The sequence below is a fragment of the Sesamum indicum genome, linkage group LG11 (assembly GCF_026168435.1).
Source record: "Sesamum indicum cultivar Baizhima isolate 11 linkage group LG11, ASM2616843v1, whole genome shotgun sequence".
In the NCBI taxonomy this organism is placed as follows: domain Eukaryota; kingdom Viridiplantae; phylum Streptophyta; class Magnoliopsida; order Lamiales; family Pedaliaceae; genus Sesamum; species Sesamum indicum.
In genome coordinates, this window is record NC_142667.1 from 12,681,103 (window position 1) to 12,698,308 (window position 17,206).

The 17,206-nt window shown below is 34.7% G+C and overlaps 3 protein-coding genes across 4 annotated transcripts; 2 read left to right on the top strand and 1 right to left on the bottom strand.

Annotated features, from left to right (window-relative positions):
• Positions 1 to 484: 484 nt before the first annotated feature.
• On the bottom strand, positions 485 to 4,597 carry LOC105173922 (ArgH (DUF639)). 2 transcript variants are annotated; one of them, XM_011095839.3, is made up of 11 exons: positions 4,464 to 4,597; positions 3,837 to 4,065; positions 3,511 to 3,612; positions 3,256 to 3,425; positions 2,857 to 2,990; positions 2,534 to 2,711; positions 1,790 to 2,342; positions 1,562 to 1,674; positions 1,227 to 1,470; positions 874 to 1,100; positions 485 to 737 (listed from the first exon to the last, which is right to left on the bottom strand). In XM_011095839.3, exons 1-10 carry the CDS (start codon positions 4,523 to 4,525, stop codon positions 894 to 896), a joined length of 1,992 nt encoding a protein of 663 aa, XP_011094141.1. In that variant the 5' UTR covers positions 4,526 to 4,597; the 3' UTR covers positions 485 to 737; positions 874 to 893. The 2 variants fall into 2 exon arrangements, with proteins under 2 accessions (XP_011094141.1, XP_011094142.1); XM_011095840.3 differs by having other exon boundaries at positions 3,837 to 4,061; positions 4,464 to 4,557.
• Positions 4,598 to 6,037: 1,440 nt separating this feature from the next.
• LOC105173923 (FH protein interacting protein FIP2) lies at positions 6,038 to 12,040 on the top strand. The gene is made up of 11 exons (XM_011095842.3): positions 6,038 to 6,231; positions 7,018 to 7,127; positions 7,790 to 7,924; positions 8,401 to 8,556; positions 8,949 to 9,032; positions 9,132 to 9,178; positions 9,363 to 9,436; positions 10,137 to 10,195; positions 10,413 to 10,472; positions 11,015 to 11,095; positions 11,745 to 12,040. The coding sequence occupies exons 1-11, from the start codon at positions 6,183 to 6,185 to the stop codon at positions 11,796 to 11,798; spliced, it is 909 nt and encodes a 302-aa protein (XP_011094144.1). The 5' UTR covers positions 6,038 to 6,182; the 3' UTR covers positions 11,799 to 12,040.
• A 2,392-nt stretch (positions 12,041 to 14,432) lies between these two features.
• On the top strand, positions 14,433 to 15,197 carry LOC105173924 (uncharacterized). The gene is made up of 2 exons (XM_011095843.3): positions 14,433 to 14,870; positions 14,980 to 15,197. Exon 1 carries the CDS (start codon positions 14,512 to 14,514, stop codon positions 14,863 to 14,865), a length of 354 nt encoding a protein of 117 aa, XP_011094145.2. The 5' UTR covers positions 14,433 to 14,511; the 3' UTR covers positions 14,866 to 14,870; positions 14,980 to 15,197.
• The last annotated feature ends 2,009 nt before the right edge of the window (positions 15,198 to 17,206 follow it).

Here is a 17,206-nt window from a genome sequence, read left to right on the forward strand (position 1 = left end):
GGATTCTTATTCTATTGTAACGATAATTATTAATTAACCATTAACAAACGATACGTTGATGGAAACTATAATGGGATAATACATATAATTTATTCATTCAAAAGGAAAAAGCTTAATCTTCCCTTGGTATTGCGGAAATATTGACATTTATACATATTCATCGTCTATATTTAAACTAGTGACTCTTTTGCCGTACTTCCTTTTGTGACATAGTGTCTCCGAGGAGATTGGTACATACTTCCTTTTGGCCGTTCCTTTAAAAGCCAGAGCTATTACGTTTTTTAAGTCAAGTCCTAATTCGTGCTTGCTTGCAACTATGCGGCACATCGTCTATTATCTAAATTGTGTGGATGAACTTGAACACCAATTGGCACCATAGTCCAACAATCGTGCTCAACAACGATGACAAGATGCTCTCAGACTCGGGCGCATTTAGTTGTTTAAAGCTAATAGAAGTTCTTCACTGTGTTGCACTATTAAAAGATGATGAAAACAACAAATCTTTTCCATGTACAGGTACACACTTTCACTTTGCATCCAAATAAGATCCTCAACATCGCCTGAATTTCCTTCTATCTATGCAAGCAACAAACAAAAATAACAAATAATAATAAAACAACAATTATACATAGTGTCAATTGTCTGCCTGAGATAACTCTGTATGTGCAAAAAGCACTCAAACTTCCCATATTTGTAGCCCGTCCTCCGTTTCTTACATTCTGCATTCACCCTGCAGCCTTCCATAATAGTATAGGGCACAAACAAGAAAACGAAAAACAATGAAATCAGCGACGATAACAAGAGCAAGTAAATAATACAATGCCTAGGTGAATCACAACCACATACACTAAATTGCAGTAGTTTATTACTCACCTCCCAGCCATATCGGATACCTAGTCCACGATTTCAAGAGGAACGATGGGAATAGAGTCCCACCATTCCTTCATACGCCGGTTGCCCTGCTCACTTTGCATGCACTTCCCAAGTTTTGACGTCATAAAGAAACCATACACTACAAGGGCCATTAGGATGAACTTGAGTGGAATCACAGCTAGTACAATTGCACAAGCAGCCATAACTGTCATCACTGTGTTTGTGTGCTGCACCAAGAGACAACAGTCAGAAACTTTAAATACTGGGTTGACATGGAGACAATGTGCAACTTGCTTTTTGCCTCTGACTGTCCACTGCAACATTATTCAAAAATACATGTTATCAAATATTACCTTCGGAGCCTTTGAGATCAGTATTGACCATATCTTGAGTAAAGCTATATTTGTCTGCTGCATTATCTCATGTACACTTCTTAACCCCTGCTGAGCTGAGACGATACTCTCCATTGTTGACTGATCGGAGGCTGTACAGATAACAATCTTGTCTTGCTTTTCTGGGATCCTCTCTCGTCTGGCTTGTAGCATCTTTGCCACTGCCCACAACAAGAAAGCTGATATCGCCAGACCAACCAACTCTCTACATTACAGAACAATTTCGAGAATCTTAAGTCCGGCCATGCTCTGAGTAAACCAGTGAATTCAGATATATGAGACCATAGACTACTCACTTGTAGATGACTATCAATGTTGTAATAACCACCACAGAGGTGGTCATCGGGTGTTCCCACATAACAACTTCTTGAGACCAAGGGACTAAGATCTGAAGTGGTTTAAGCAGCCCCTGAACATCAAAATAAATCAATATATTAAAACATTTACAATATATGTAATGTTGCTTAGGTATGCACACGTCATAACTGGGAACTTAATTTAAGATCACAACATTGCCCACTTACAATAAGAACTTGGGCACTTTGGCTGATACCTTCCTCTTTAAGTGCCCCGGCAGTAGATTTAGCCAAGTCAGTTTCTTTTGCTTCTTCTCGTGCTTGATTTATAGCACTCTCCAACGACGAGAGATTTTCAGGGTGGATAATTTCCGTGCTATCACTAGTCTGTTGTGGCTCTACACAAGGCAGGCAGGGCCGGGACACATTCAAGCTCCTAAGAATCGAACTGGCACTACACGGATGTCCACTATTCGACTTTTTCAGACTCTCGGCCAGCTCCTGGAGTACATAGTCTCCCTTCGGCAGTTCATCCAGCAAGGCAAATATTAAAAAGCTTTCGGGTACTGGAGGTGCGATTCTGAGCATTTCTCTTGCTGCATGAAGCCTTACAATCCCTAATATGGTCCTCGCATGCATTTCCCATACTTCTAGTGCCGATTCAACTTTGAACTTCGACAGGAACTGGTGCAGTAACATAACCTCCTTAACAAGAGCGAGCCAGTGGTCGCGTCTCGTTGAGCTTGTCATCTCTGGGAACTCTAACACAACACCTTCTTGCCTAGGAGGTTTGCAAAATTAAAACGTAAAGAGATGATTGAGGGACATGAAAATTGTCAAACCATAGATATATACTGAAAGATTTGGCATCAACAAGTTGTCACCGTTAATATAGCCTATGGCAAATTTATAGTAGATGCATGAAATGACATCAATGGACAAGCTTAATGACTAATATTGGTAGCTACTCACAATTCAGAAGATTCATAAACTATAGCTTTATCGAAAAGAGGAGCACCAAAAGGACCAGTTGCTACAGGTTTGACATTCTGCCCAGCGTCTTTCGAGAGGTCAAGTTTTAGCGCATTTTCATAAGATACGACGCCAGAGGCCTCAAAGTAAAGGGCATAGTTCGTCAGTGTCAACCTGCCTAGAAACAATACTCTTATTTTAGCCCAGACAACTGCTATTCATGCAAAACAGTACATATAATATATATATATATATATATAGAGAGAGAGAGAGAGAGAGAGAGAGAACTGTACTAATGCAATATTCTTGAAAAGTAGACTGACCAGGCCAACTAGTTCCTCCAATGTGCCGCACCACTCTCTGTGAACTTGCAGTTCCCTCCACATGCAATATGAATTCATCATCTTCTAGTTCTACCCCCGTAGGAGTCTCTTGCTTCTGTAAATGCTTTATACATCTAACAAACATTAAGAGTATTATTATTATAGAAATTCTTTTCAACATAACTATGCTTTAAAGTTTTCAAGCGATATGAAATAGAGCAAGTTAACTTTTCCCTTTATGTTCTTTTTACATGAGAAATTTAATTGCCAGGAGCATGAAATGGAGCACACAAAGAAATAAATTAAGTCCTCAAATGAAAATTTGAGTGGTACCCTGAGTCTGTTCATTTTTTCTTGTAGTATCTGACAATTCTTTCCATGGTATAGTGTTATATATACCTGTCAATTTCTTTCAAAAATTTGTCATAAGCCGGAAAATGAAGTCGATTCCCTGTGGGTGCGGTCAATGTCTCAAAAGTAAATCTCCCATTAACCATGTCAACAACCAAAGGAACAAGCGTTCCCAACCATACAAATGCATCCTCTCCAGCACTTGGCTCTTGATCAACCTACCAACAAAGTTTCCTTAAGAATCAACACATTTTCACATTGATTCTCCTCCTGCTCCAAACTAAGGAAGCCATTTCCACTTACAAGTAGTGGCATGAGATCAGAATAGAACAGAGAAACATCATCTTCTTGTTGTTCTGTCGCTATTGCAACCTTCTTGTCCTCGCTCTCTTTTGCAATGCACTCCTGATGCAGGAAAAAGAAGTATATTCAGTTACAAGAATTCATATGTTAAAGACTCCTACATTTAAAGGCAAGCATACAATTTTGCTCTTCGCAGTTAGAAAACTGATTAACATACCAAAGTGATTAAGAGCTTTTATCCACACTAACATATTGGAAAATCATATAAGTTGAATAGATGAACTGCACATCATATCTAATGATGAGAAAAACGAAAAGTTCCTCACACTATATGATTCTTCTTCTTCTGAGCTTGGTGTCTCCCAAGCAAGCATCATATCGAACGTGTCGCGGCTGAATGAACCATCGGTGATTGTGTCATCTATAACTCCACACATAACCATAAGAGCTTTGGAGGAGCAAAATTCTACTAATTTCCTGGAATAACCACTCATCTGAGGCTCCCATTCTCTCTCAAATTCTTCAATCAGCGAATCAACAGAACAACCAAGCTTCCTATGATAAAAAAATTAGGTGTGTGCTTTATCATGAGAAATCCATATGAAGCAGCAGAAAGAACATCATTCATATACCGCACCCTCCCAGAATCAGAAAACAACACCACAAATAGCAAAAAAGGAAAAAAATTAATACATTTCTTAATTTATATATAGAGTTGCTTTGTGCATAAAAGTAGAAACAATCATTCTCCATGAAACTACGACACAAGATATCAGGAGAAACAAGCTGAATTCAAATAAACCAAAGAAAACACAAACCACCACCATAGAATCATCAAGAAACTATTTTTCTTCTGTCTTTTCTGGCTAAAATTCAAGAACCAAACATGTCATGAAAGATTCCCAGAAGAACATCTTGACAAACAGAGAAGAAGGGCGAAAGGAGAGATTTACCGGGCGCATCTTTGAATCACGATGTTGGCAATAGTGGAAAGATGCTTCTTCTCCTTATCCATATCTATGAACAACAATGGCAACGAAGAACGTTCAGGTCTGGAAATGTGAAGAGGCGGGTTTATGGGCGCGATCCACATTATACTATTAACTGCTGGCTATGCGTTCGCGGGCTGGCGCCAAGTGGCGGCCATGCAACGCAGTGGATTTGCCTATGCTTGCACAACTGCCCCTCATTCCTCATTTCTTCTCTTTTTCACTTCTTTCCTTCTTTTACATGTAAGTTCTTTATGATTTATAAATATTAGATTGTATTTAGTACTTAATAATTACATTTATAATCTCAAAGTTTTATATTATAAGATATATTAGTTAAATTAAGTTGTTTTAATTCTAATAGATTCAATTATATATTAGGTCCAAGTTTTATTGATATATATGGTTGGACTTAGTCAAATTGTGTTTGGAAAAAAATAAATAAATAATGATTCATATAGATAAACAATTAAGTGAATTTATTTTCTTGTGAAATAAATTTAGTAATTCTTTTTATTCCTTTTTCAATTGAAAATCGTGTGTTTATTGAATCTTGAAACTCCATGGTATTTTCTTAGGAAAAAGTAAAGTGAAAAATGGGGGTGAATAGCAATTTGTCCCCATGTGATATTGAAAATGAGCACATTACCTCATTATGAAAAAAATATAATAATTTATCCCTTGTACTTTTTAAAATGAAGCAATTTACCTTCTTATACAGGGAGGTAAATTGCTTCATTTTAAAAATCATAGGGGGGTAAATTATTGTATTTTAAAAAATACAGGGAGGTAAATTGCTATTTATTTTTTCATAAGGGGGTAATTTGTTCATTTGCGATATCACAAGGGTGTTGCTTGCATTTTTTCCTGAAAAATGGATTAGAAATAGTTTCAATAAAATCCAAAAATAAAAATAGAAATAAAGAAGATATTTCATTTATTCTATGCTAATATAAAAAAGAAAGCTATTCTCCGCTCACAATAATCAATTTGTGATAGTGTAGCGCTAGTTTTAAAATATTAATTATAAATTTAAATACTTATATCAATATAATTATTTATTAATTTTAAATGACATGCGCTATTATTAACTGTCAATAATTATCGTATCTCTTGTTGACTTGTTCTCCTTTTAAGCATATATTAATTTTAATTTTTAAAATCTATGTTTATCTATTTAAATATATACACATATATAGGGTGTGCCACATTGACTAATATCTATAATATTATAAAAAAGAGGTGCTATAGACATAAAATGATTGTTTTGACACCCCTACATCGATTTTTTGTTAAAATTATCCTTCAACTAATAAAAAAACTAATTAATTCTCATATATAACATATTTTTAAATGCCAATAATTTTTTATTATGTGCACAGAAAAACGACGTGCCGCGGCAACTAGTATAAGAAAAGAAAAGGGACTATAGAGCAAAAGAATAGAACTGAAAATATTGGAAGAAAAAGGGGCCATTTCAAATATTCAACAAAATCAGGGACTATTTTGGAAGGATCTCTTGCTAACATCTTCATCCGTGTCCCCGCAAGATGCCAAACCGTCACTTGTGTTGAAGAAGCTTGATGAAGATTCGTTGCTTTCTTACGAAACTCGCGGCATTAAGATTTCCTGAAAGTGGTGGTGATCACATCAGTTGAACAGCTCCGCCTCCCCCAACTCAAAATGAACCTCAACTTTAATACTTCTTCGTCCGTGGTCCGCCTTAACATCGGTAAATCTCTCTCTCTCTCTCTCTCTGTCCATATATTTGTGTACAACTTGGATATGTATATGTATGTGTTTGTATAGACTTTTAATTTGTTCAATTCAGTCTCGTACAGTAGAATTTAGCAAATTGTAGGGAAAGCTTTAGCTATTGATCATTGCAGCTGGTTAATTGTCTTTGACTGTTATGATTTCGTATGCAGTAAGGTATCAATGATAACCGAAGCTGTATAATTTTCATTTTTGTGATTATTGACTGAGCGACGCTGTTAAATTTGACTATAGAAAGAAAAAGATTATTGACTGTCGAGAAACTTGGAGATTGACTGTAATGGATGGCTATGCCAGAGTCCAATATTTGCTAGCACGTTGCAAGTACCTCGGGCAAGTGTGACATTTAGCACCAACACATCCAATTCTTATGTTTTTCAGGACATACATGATCAGGATACCAAACTTTGAAAATCTTAAATATTCACTGCATACAAAGCTAGCAGTTAGTATTTGCTTAAAATCACATGGAAGGAATGCTATGTTGGCTGGATTTGCAATCTTACTTGGTCAAGTGTTGCTTGACTTGAGCTTGAGTGCCAGTTTCAACTCCTTGGTGAGAATGTGAATTTTCATTGCACAGCTTATGGCAGCTTATCCAACTAGAACTTGGAATTGATGCCTAAGGATAAGCCATTAGGCTGTTGTGTCTAGCTCTGGCATTAGTTTTTTTTTTTTGGGTCAATGTATGTTGACTGCACATGTCCAGTTAAATGCTGAGTGTGATTTTATTGTCTTCCAGGGGGCAAAAAGTTTTGTACAACAATCGATACATTGACTCAGCGTGAGCCTGATTCAATGCTTGCCGCAATGTTCAGTGGTCGCCACGCAGTCCATCAAGAGTCTGACAAGGTATATGCCCTGATCAGATGTATATCTCAAGCATTAGTTTGTCGTAAAATTTTGCCCATTGATCTACAATAGTTGTTGACAAAAAGACTGAGGAAGAATGCAAAAGAGAGGTAGGAAAGGAAAAGAAAAAACCTTCATCTAGTTAAAATCTAGTGCCTGGAAGATATAAATAATATAAAAAAAAGTCTCAGAATGAACCTTTATTACCTCCGCTTGAATTATTTCTTTAGTTCGTGAATGACATAGTTTATGCCTGTCAGACAGCACATGCTAGATCCCCATATGTTACCTCATTTGTTGAATATGATTGACAAGTGCAAAGCATATATAAACACGTATATCTCTCCTCCATTCTGTATGCATACATGTGGAATTATCAAATAGTAGTGTTGTACAGAAACTAGTGTTGATAGTTGCACAGTTAGGAACCAATTAATTCAAGACACTCTAGACGTGAAAAAGGATGTCTCTGATGCATGTGTATTTCAAGGATCCAGGAATATTTATCAATTCTTTTCTTTTTTATCTTTTCAGCTCACTACTATAGTGGATTTGTCAGGGTCATAATCTTTTGGGATAGAATTTTTAAGGCATGACTAGCTTTAATGTACTATTTCTTCAACTCTGTATAATTTGAAAGGTTTTGACTGTTATCATTGCAGGGGTATGTTTTTGTTGATAGGGATGGGACATATTTTCGGCATATTTTGAATTGGCTGAGGGATGGCGTAGTTCCTACTTTGAAGGATTCTGAATATTCGGAGCTTTTACGAGAGGCTGAATATTTCCAGCTTCTTGTGAGCCATTCTTTACTTTTTGTGAACTTCTAGAAATTTCTGACATGCCTTGATTTTGTTCAGAAGATGATATTATGCAAAGATAAATAAGTGTCGATGGTCATTTGATGTTTTGTTTTGACAAGTTCCATTGCCTGCAAAATCTTTTGTTATGAAAGAAGTACTTTTTATTTTTTACATTATAAACTGGGATAAGCTGCTAAAATTTGAAAATTTTATGGGATGCCTGGAAATGATAGCATCAGCACAGCCCCAAAAGTTGAGATTGCTGATTAATAGGTTCAATCAGTTCTATTTTACTCAGAATCTTCAATTTCACCCTCATTCCATTCTTGGTAAGTTGAGAGTTAAAAGAATATGCAGATGTCATCTATTTTGCTATTCCAGACAGGTGATTGTTTCTGTTACATACTGATAATATAAAAAAGAGATGTCTCCTTCTTTCTTATGTAAGAACCTTGCTTCTCTGACTCCAGGGACTGATAGATGGAATTAAGGCATCTTTGATCAAGAGGAAGGAGGATGAGGAGATGAGTACTGAACTAAAACGTATTGATATTATTAAATGCATACAGTCCGAGAGGGTCAGGTTTCGAGGACTCAATCTATCTGGGCTTGATCTTTCTAAGCTGGTAATGTATTATATATCACTACATGACTTTTTTAACTGGTTCAACTGAAGTGAAATCTTTATCTTAGTTCTTAATAGTGTTCAGCTTTGAGTTTGAGCTTTACTCTTATAGAATAAGAGAAATAAGATTAGAATGTCCTTTTAGTTTCTTTTTTCTGGCATGTTTTCCTCTCTCTATTTTTTTTTTTTTCTTTTGGAAAAACTGGGGAAGTTCTTTGCTCAATAGCATTTGATCTGTGGGTAACATTTGCTTTAAGATGGCTACAGATAGTGCAACCGGAAAATTGTTTGTTTGACTGTCAAATGACTATGAATTTCTTTCTCATTTTTCTGCGCCCTTCAATTTTCTCCTCCAGTATGAACTCTCCTTGCTTTCCATGTCAATAAATGCAGGATCTATCATTTGTGGACTTCAGTTATGCATGTCTGAGAAATGTGTTCTTCTCACGCGCCAACCTTCAATGTGCCAAGTTCAGGGTCAGTGTGCTTACTCTTTCTAGGAGAAAATATGTCTTTGTGGACTTTTATGATTCTGTATGTGGCTATTCATCATGTAACATTCTACTGTTGGCACAGGATGTGGATGCTGAGGCTTCCATATTTCACAATGCAACTTTGCGAGAGTAAGACTTTCTTTTATGCAATTTTGTCTTGCCTATTGTCATTTGTCCTCAAAAGATTTTGAGATTATTCTGGAACATGGAGTTGTGGAATCAAAAGCTGCTGGTCCTACTTGAACTTTCATCAAAATCTTAATTTAAGAACTTGTCTTTGTCATCTCTGATGAATTTGTTTAACCTAGGGAAGATGTGAGTTCACTGGAGCTAATCTCCGTGGAGCTCTGTTAGCTGGAGCCAACCTCCAGAGTGCAAATCTACAAGGTACATTTGTAGTATGCATTCTTTTGTACATTTTCAAAAGTTGATTCAAAGAGCTGGAAGAGGCTGGATTAAGTGTAACCAACACAAATTTCTTAAGAAAAAGAAGCGAGTTCATCAGAAGTAGGAAACAAACTACTAAATCAAGGAACAAAATTGTCTTCTGCTTAAGGTGCCCTAGAATCTAACTCTAGGAATAAGCTGAATATTTGTGTACATATGTATGTAAACACGCGTACATGCCGACACATATACATAGATATACATATGTACTTAGATACTTATACGCATGCATATTATCGAAGACTTAGTCGGTGCATTTCATAGTGAAACACCTTTAGTCTATTTATTTCTAGTTTAATACCAATGATAGTTCCATGAGTATAAAAACATAAAATGTGGATGAGACGTTCTTAAAGGATTTTTGTTAAGTCACTCTGGATCAAATTTTTGTTGTGTTCACAAACCAAAACCTTAGTCTGACACCAGATAAAATCTCCAATCACTATGTGATCAGGCAATAAGCAATGTACTTGTGGCTATTCTGTTTCTTATGCTGGACTCATTTACTTTACTGTCACTATAAACCCTTTTCTTCTTTCCGAAATTATGTACACTTTTCTTTTTCTGCTTTACTTCTGTGGTATAGCAATATTTAAGTGAATTATGATATCTCCTCATGGATTATCATTTCCAATCACAGATGCTTGTTTGGTGGACTGTAGCTTCTGTGGAGCAGATTTGCGTTCTGCTCACCTGCAGGTTTAGCATGCATAAATACTGCATAATGTAATTTTGTTGACCCATTGTTACTTAACTTTTCCTCTTATATATAACTTTCAGTTATTTATCGACCATAGGAAAGTCCAACTTCCTCATCTGTGTTCACCGTATTAAGTATCCCTAATTTTCAGTTAGACAGTCTGCTTAATCTTGGTGACGTTTCTATTGAATGAAGTACATTTTGAACCATTTGCAGACTGCTGATCTTACCAATGCCAACCTAGAAGGAGCTAATCTTGAAGGAGCCAATTTGAAGGTAAAAGTTCTGTAATTGTTGTGTGCTACTGATTTCCCTTTTTTGTGTAATACCAGAAAGGATATTTATTTGATATTTTTTTCTTAACACTGTCTTTCCTTTTTGATGTAAAAGTTCCAAGTCTCAACAACATTACCTACATCAGTTGCCCCGGTCTAGAATACAACATTGATTTGTTTAGTTGTGTGGAAAGTTGCTTTATTTACACTTTGCACTTTTGTGTGATTGTGCTCCACATTAATGAGATAAACTTGGGAAAGGATTGATTTCGTTCCTATCAGAACTTAAAAGTACGGTCACCCACTTGAATCATCTGAATTCCTTAATCCCTCACTCTGTCTCAGTTGATTTTTGTTTCAGCTTTTCTGGTCTAATTGAGTTGACCCATTTAATTCTTATAGCCGTAATCTACACATAAAAACATATTTACGTACAGTATCAAACTTACATGTTTTTGTGTTAATATATGGATTTCTCTTCCAGAAAATTCAACGATCTCAAACTTTAACTCATCTTCTCAACTTTCTGTGTGCTTTCTCCAGGGTGCAAAGTTAACTAATGCTAATCTGAAAGGTGCAAATCTACAGAGAGCTTATCTGCGACATGTAAATCTTCGCGATACAGTAAGTAACCTACACATCTACCAACAAGGAATTCTTTCTTCCTGTGGCATACCATTTTGACCTAGGATTGTAGGGAACAAAAGCCCTTTGACATCTAACCTTCAGTTAGCTGCAATACTATCTTTCTGTACATGTAACTGAATATGAACTGAAATTTAGTAAAAGATGTCTCCTGTATATGATATTTTTATTTCAATTTTTCTTTTATAACCTCAATAGAACAAGTACCTGATGAGATCTTGGTACCATTAACCTTTTGCTTTTATTTCTTTTTTTTTTTGGGGTGGGGGGGGGGGGGGCGGCGGTTGTAGAAAACAAATTGACTGATCTTAAATTAAATGCCAAACAGAGTTTTTCACTTACTATGTCTATAATTAATTGAATCTAAGGTGAGATTCCTTGAAACAAAGTTGAGACTGTTGAATTGTTTGATAAAATAGGGGCTGTCGGTCAGTTGGATGAAGTTGAAGAACGAGCTTTCGTACTAATGTCAACTGTAAATATATATAGAAAGGATAAAGATATAGGTTATCCGTGATTGCATATTACCACTGCTATGGGTTACACCTGTTTGGTTGAAACTTGATATTGGGTTTATACTTGATGAAATTTGTACTCGGCCTGCTCCCCTAAACTGTTCATTTCACAGGATTTGGAAGGTGCAAAACTTGACGGTGCCAATTTGTTAGGAGCAATCAGGTGACATGCTCTCTTCCATCCCTATTCTCTCCCACCTGATCAGCATTTGAAACCCACCGAATACAACGTGCACTATAAATATGTGGGTCCGTAAATTAGGGTAACATAGGTGTGGGTTTGTGTATAAACCGTGCTGCTTATTTATTCTGAACATCGTTTAATAGCAAGACAACTCTACTTCAACTGTCAAACTGATGTATATTCACTCTTACTACTACAAAATAATATAATATATATATTTGGAAACAGCGGACTCTGAATTTCTATACCTATGTTCATTTGGATATATGGTTGTATGAGCATTAGATAGTTACATGCACAAAAGTGCTAGGGGACTTAGTAAATCTGTATTTGACTACCAGTATGCTTCCAGAACTCTTTCAAGCTAAGCTTCAACCTGACCTATATATTGTGGTGTTATCATGAAATCAGCCTAATTCTATTCTAACTTACACAAGTATGTCTTTCCCATGGTAAGCCTGGCGAATCCGCTGCAAACTGGTATTGCATTGCGTATTTCATTTAGTATAAATGTCGGGTATGTAAACTTAATTATGTTTCAAAAAGATATTTTATTACGTGTCTCGTCTCGGACATATTTAACAAAATACGAAATGTAAAATTATTTAGAATAGCCAAACTACTAGTAAAGTGGCTGAACAACCATGTCTTACAAAGGGACCACTCTCCTTGAATGACCTAACGCGCCTAAAAATTATATATCGATTTAGTAATAGATGAAAATGTGGCAAGTGTCATTTAGGCATAAGAAATGAGGAATATGGCACTCGGGAACTTGAAGCCGCTTGCGTCTGGAAGCTCCGAATTGCAGGAACCGGCCAAAATTATTTTAATGAAGCTGGGGTTTCCCCACGTCCAGATCTTGAAAGATTTGTCTGCTACATCTACGTGCCTTGCAGAATATTGCTGCAACACGGAAATCCAAAACCTTCCCCCACCCTGTTAGTATTTAATCCAGTAAATGAAGCTGTTTCAGGACTTGGATTGCATTTCCTATTTTCTAACTTATAATTGGATTTTTTATTTCATTTCATATATACACGTCACATCACGTACATAAATTATTTTCATAAATTTGAAATTGATAATGTAATATTTATACACACGGTACATACATATGAAATGAAATAAAATATATAATAAGAATTTTAACAGAAAATTCAATCTATTCAAAACTCTGTTTTGCAAACTAGATTCAATATATCATGCCCGTATATAAATATTGATATATATGACTTTATTAATTTAAAGTCGGATCTATAAATTAATTAATTCTCGAATATGCAGAGAGAGATAAGAAATATAAAATATACACTCCACGCGTTGGGAGAAAATGAATATTTTTTATTTCAGATAAATTGAGTATGAAAAATATTATACAAGTCATATCATTATTTGACATTTTAAAACTTAGCTTATACGGAACTATACACGATATCTGAAGATGCATAAAGTTATAATAATAATCGTGTCGGTGCCAAATCAGTACTTTGATAAAAGATAGAAACAGAGAGTGGTCTTTTAATTAGCCCTTTATTCTTCTCCCAGATATGAAAACAAAATCCACACAGTTTTCCAATTACTAAAGTAACAGCACAGATGCATTTCCCTACAACTGTTGAAAGGATCAAGAACGTCGGTTGATATTTTTGCTGCATCACCCGCCCATTTAATGCCGCTTGTCAAATTCAAGTGGGAGCATCAGATCTTGATTCATCACTCTTTTCCTGATACTCATAATTTATTCTTGAGTGGTCGGCGTCATGGTCTACCATTCATCTCACACGCAAAATAAATTGAAAGATTATATATATATATAAAGAAAAATAAAATCTTTGGCAAGTCTTGCACTAATTAATTGAATAATTATCCCTTTATTTAGATTATCATTGACAATTTTTCTTAAAAAAGAAAATAGAAAAAATCAGAATCTAGCTCGACCCTGTCAAACAAATCTACTTTGTATAATTAAAAAAACAATAATTATATAACGTAATATTATTTAGCATGAGATTGATTAGTCATAACTAGACTTTATAATCAACATTTTGGTTAAAATGAGAGCAACTAACTTTTATTTTCTGCAAATTACATCTCTTAAAAGATTGAAATTGTTATGAAACAAAAAATAAATTTATTCTAGTGATGAATTATAATTAAAATTTTGATAAAATTATAACATGTTCAAAATAAATAAAACTTATCTCGAGCTTCCCTAGTGTCAGTGTCAACTTAGTTTTTATTAAACCTAATTTGACCTTTGATTTTAAGAGATAATTTTTGAGTTAAAATCGTAGATTGATTAACGTTTGCTAAATTTGATGGTTTATATGTGCTTTTTATTTCCTACTTTAAGTTTTAAATAAAAAATATATTTTTTTAATTTTATATAAATTTTCGTGTGAAATAATAATATGTCTGAATTAATAAGAAAGAGATTTAGGAGTGAAAATCAATTTCGTGGTAAAATGATGGTATTGGTGTGCCGCGTACACACCGTGGTCCCATCCGCGTCTAACTAAAGCCAAAATCCTATCCGTTTCAGATAATATTTAAAATTTAAAAACAATAATAATATACCCGTATCTTTTTTCCGTGCCTATAAATACTCGGCACACTCCGTTACCATTTCTCATCACAACTCACAAGCACTTGAGAATTCACTTCCACAAACTAGTCAGAGAACAAAAGAGAAAATGTCTGGAATCATCCACAAGATCGAAGAGAAGTTGGGCATGGGAGGCCACAAGGAGGGAGAGAAGCACGGCGAAGACCACAAGGCCGCATCCCATTCCGAGCACAAGCCCGAACACGGATACGGCGAGCACAAGCCCGAACACGGGTACGGCGAGCACAAGCCCGAACACGGGTACGGAGAGCACAAGCCGGAGCACAAAGAGGGCCTGATCGAGAAGATCAAGGACAAGATCCACGGTGAGGGTGGGGAGCACGGATCCAAGGACGAGAAGAAGAAGAAGAAGGAGAAGAAGAAGCACGAGCACGGCCACGAACATGGCCACAGCAGCAGCAGCGACAGCGACAGCGATTAATTCAGGTATACAGATAGATTTTAAGTTAATTGCTTCCTATTTCTGTCAATGTTTGTGTAGGATGATGTTTGGACTGATTGATTTCTGCAAATTTTTGTTGCTTTTGATTCGCAGGTGTGCTTGAATCATGTGATGCTGAGATTATCTACTCTACCGTTGGTTGCTTGCAAATAAGGGAAGATTAAAAAAAAAAAAAAAAAAAAAGGTGTTTGGGGCTGGTGACCTAATTGTGACGAGTATATAGCTTCTACTGTGTTTGGATTGTTGTTTCTACTCCTACTTTGTACTGTGCTACTTCTTCCATCAATAATACTTCCAACTTCTTAATAGTAGTTGTCTTCTTATGCTCTTTTTATTTTTTTGCATTGATATTTCTTGGTATTAATGCAAAATTATACAAATACAGTATTTTTTGAAATTATAGTTATAATTATATTTTTTTTTCAAAGGTATTTTTTAAAGCAAAATTTGCACAAGCACTCCGTGTAAAAGCAAAACATACATACTCTCTGAAAAATATTGCAATAATACCCCTTAAGGGATAGAGCTATAATTTATAAAAGTATGAGTTATTTGTATATTTTGTCCCCAAGTAGGGGAATTTGTGTGGAAGCTCAGCCCCCCCCCCCCCCCCCCCTCTTCTTTTATATTAAGAAAAAATGATATTAACTCAATCAATACTTTCTGGGTCTTTCTTAAATGCTTTAATTAATTTTGCCCTCCTACTCTTGAAACCTTCAAACATCCCTAATATGAGAATTTAACATAAATTGACAAAAATATTTTTATGCATTAATAAATAAATTAAATATATTTACCACGTACTAGAATCTATATATCCTGTTGAGATGGCCCTTCTCAAGTCAAAGTATCAACAAATACAATAACAATTAACCGATATATTATTTAAAATGTTAATATGTGTCATAGTGCATCGTACTTTCTATATTTATTTATATTATATAGAATAAAGACATTATTTAATAATTTTATGTGAGATTTAACTTTTGATTTTACACGGGCAAAAATATGGCATATAAAGTATAATAGGAAGTAAAATAAAGTGTATTCTTTGTATAAGTTATTTTCCTTCATACAAGTTGCATTTTCAGAATCCGTGGGATTGGAAATTTGATGGTTTTAGCAGTAGAGCGGTGTTTGTTACGCTTACTACAATGAGAAAAATCAATTTAATTCTAGAAAGTATAACTTCAACACATTCAAATATTCCACGATAAATAAAGTCATATCTTATATTAGACTTTATATAAATACGTTAAATGTATTATTGGTAAATTTAATTTCTGTGTTGGATATATTTTTGAAATTATATTATTCATATAAAATGCAGTAAAAAAAAGGTAATTTTTTAATATAATGGATTCAGATATAAAAATATATAATTAAATTAATTCATTACATTAAAATATACAAAACAAAAAAAATACACAGTATAATAAAAATACCTCCTCCGCCTCAGCCTTCGCCGCCCAGATCTAGGCTGCAACGAGCGACGTTGATAAAAACTGAAATCAAATCCATAAGAGCAGCAAGAAGGAGGAGCAAATATATCTTGAGTGCAATATCTAGAAAACTTAAAAATGAAGTCTAACATTGGAACTGAAAACGTTCAGCAGCTTAAAAAGATATAGAGAAGAAAAGAAGAAAGTTGTAACTACCTGTGTATATATATAAATACAAGAAATATATTTTATAAATTTATTAAGATCTAAGTCGTTCATTTTAACTAAATGACTAGTAAAACAAGAGATAAATTATAAAAAAATTAATATCGTTAAAGATAATTGATGGAAGAAGTGCGTGTGTAATATTTCAAAAAATACAGAGGATTTTTTTGCATATATTTTTAACATCCGTCTATCAGGAGGTTGGAAAGTATCAAAATTTTCAACTTTTGGGGTTTCAGTTGCTAAGCCTTGTAATGTGGGGGACCATATGTGTAATACCCCATATCTATGGACCAAATATATGATTTTGTCACAATACTACTGTACTAGCAAAGTTGACACACTTGATGTCTGTGCTTTAATTTTATTTTATGTCAAATTCAACATATTTAGGCGTAAAAGTATTTTTTAATCAATATTTAATTTTTTTTAGTAATTATATGGAAAATATAAAGATGAAGATACACAAAGCACAACACAATATAGGAGACGAAAAAATAGCAAATTAAAACTTCACTATTATTTTTTCTTTGATATATTGTACACTTTTCATGCTTATTAAATAAATTTAGATATTTGAATAAAAGCGTAGGCATATTTAGACTTTGAAGCACTAAAACGAAAGGAATAATTGCACTATCCTTTCTTGAGAT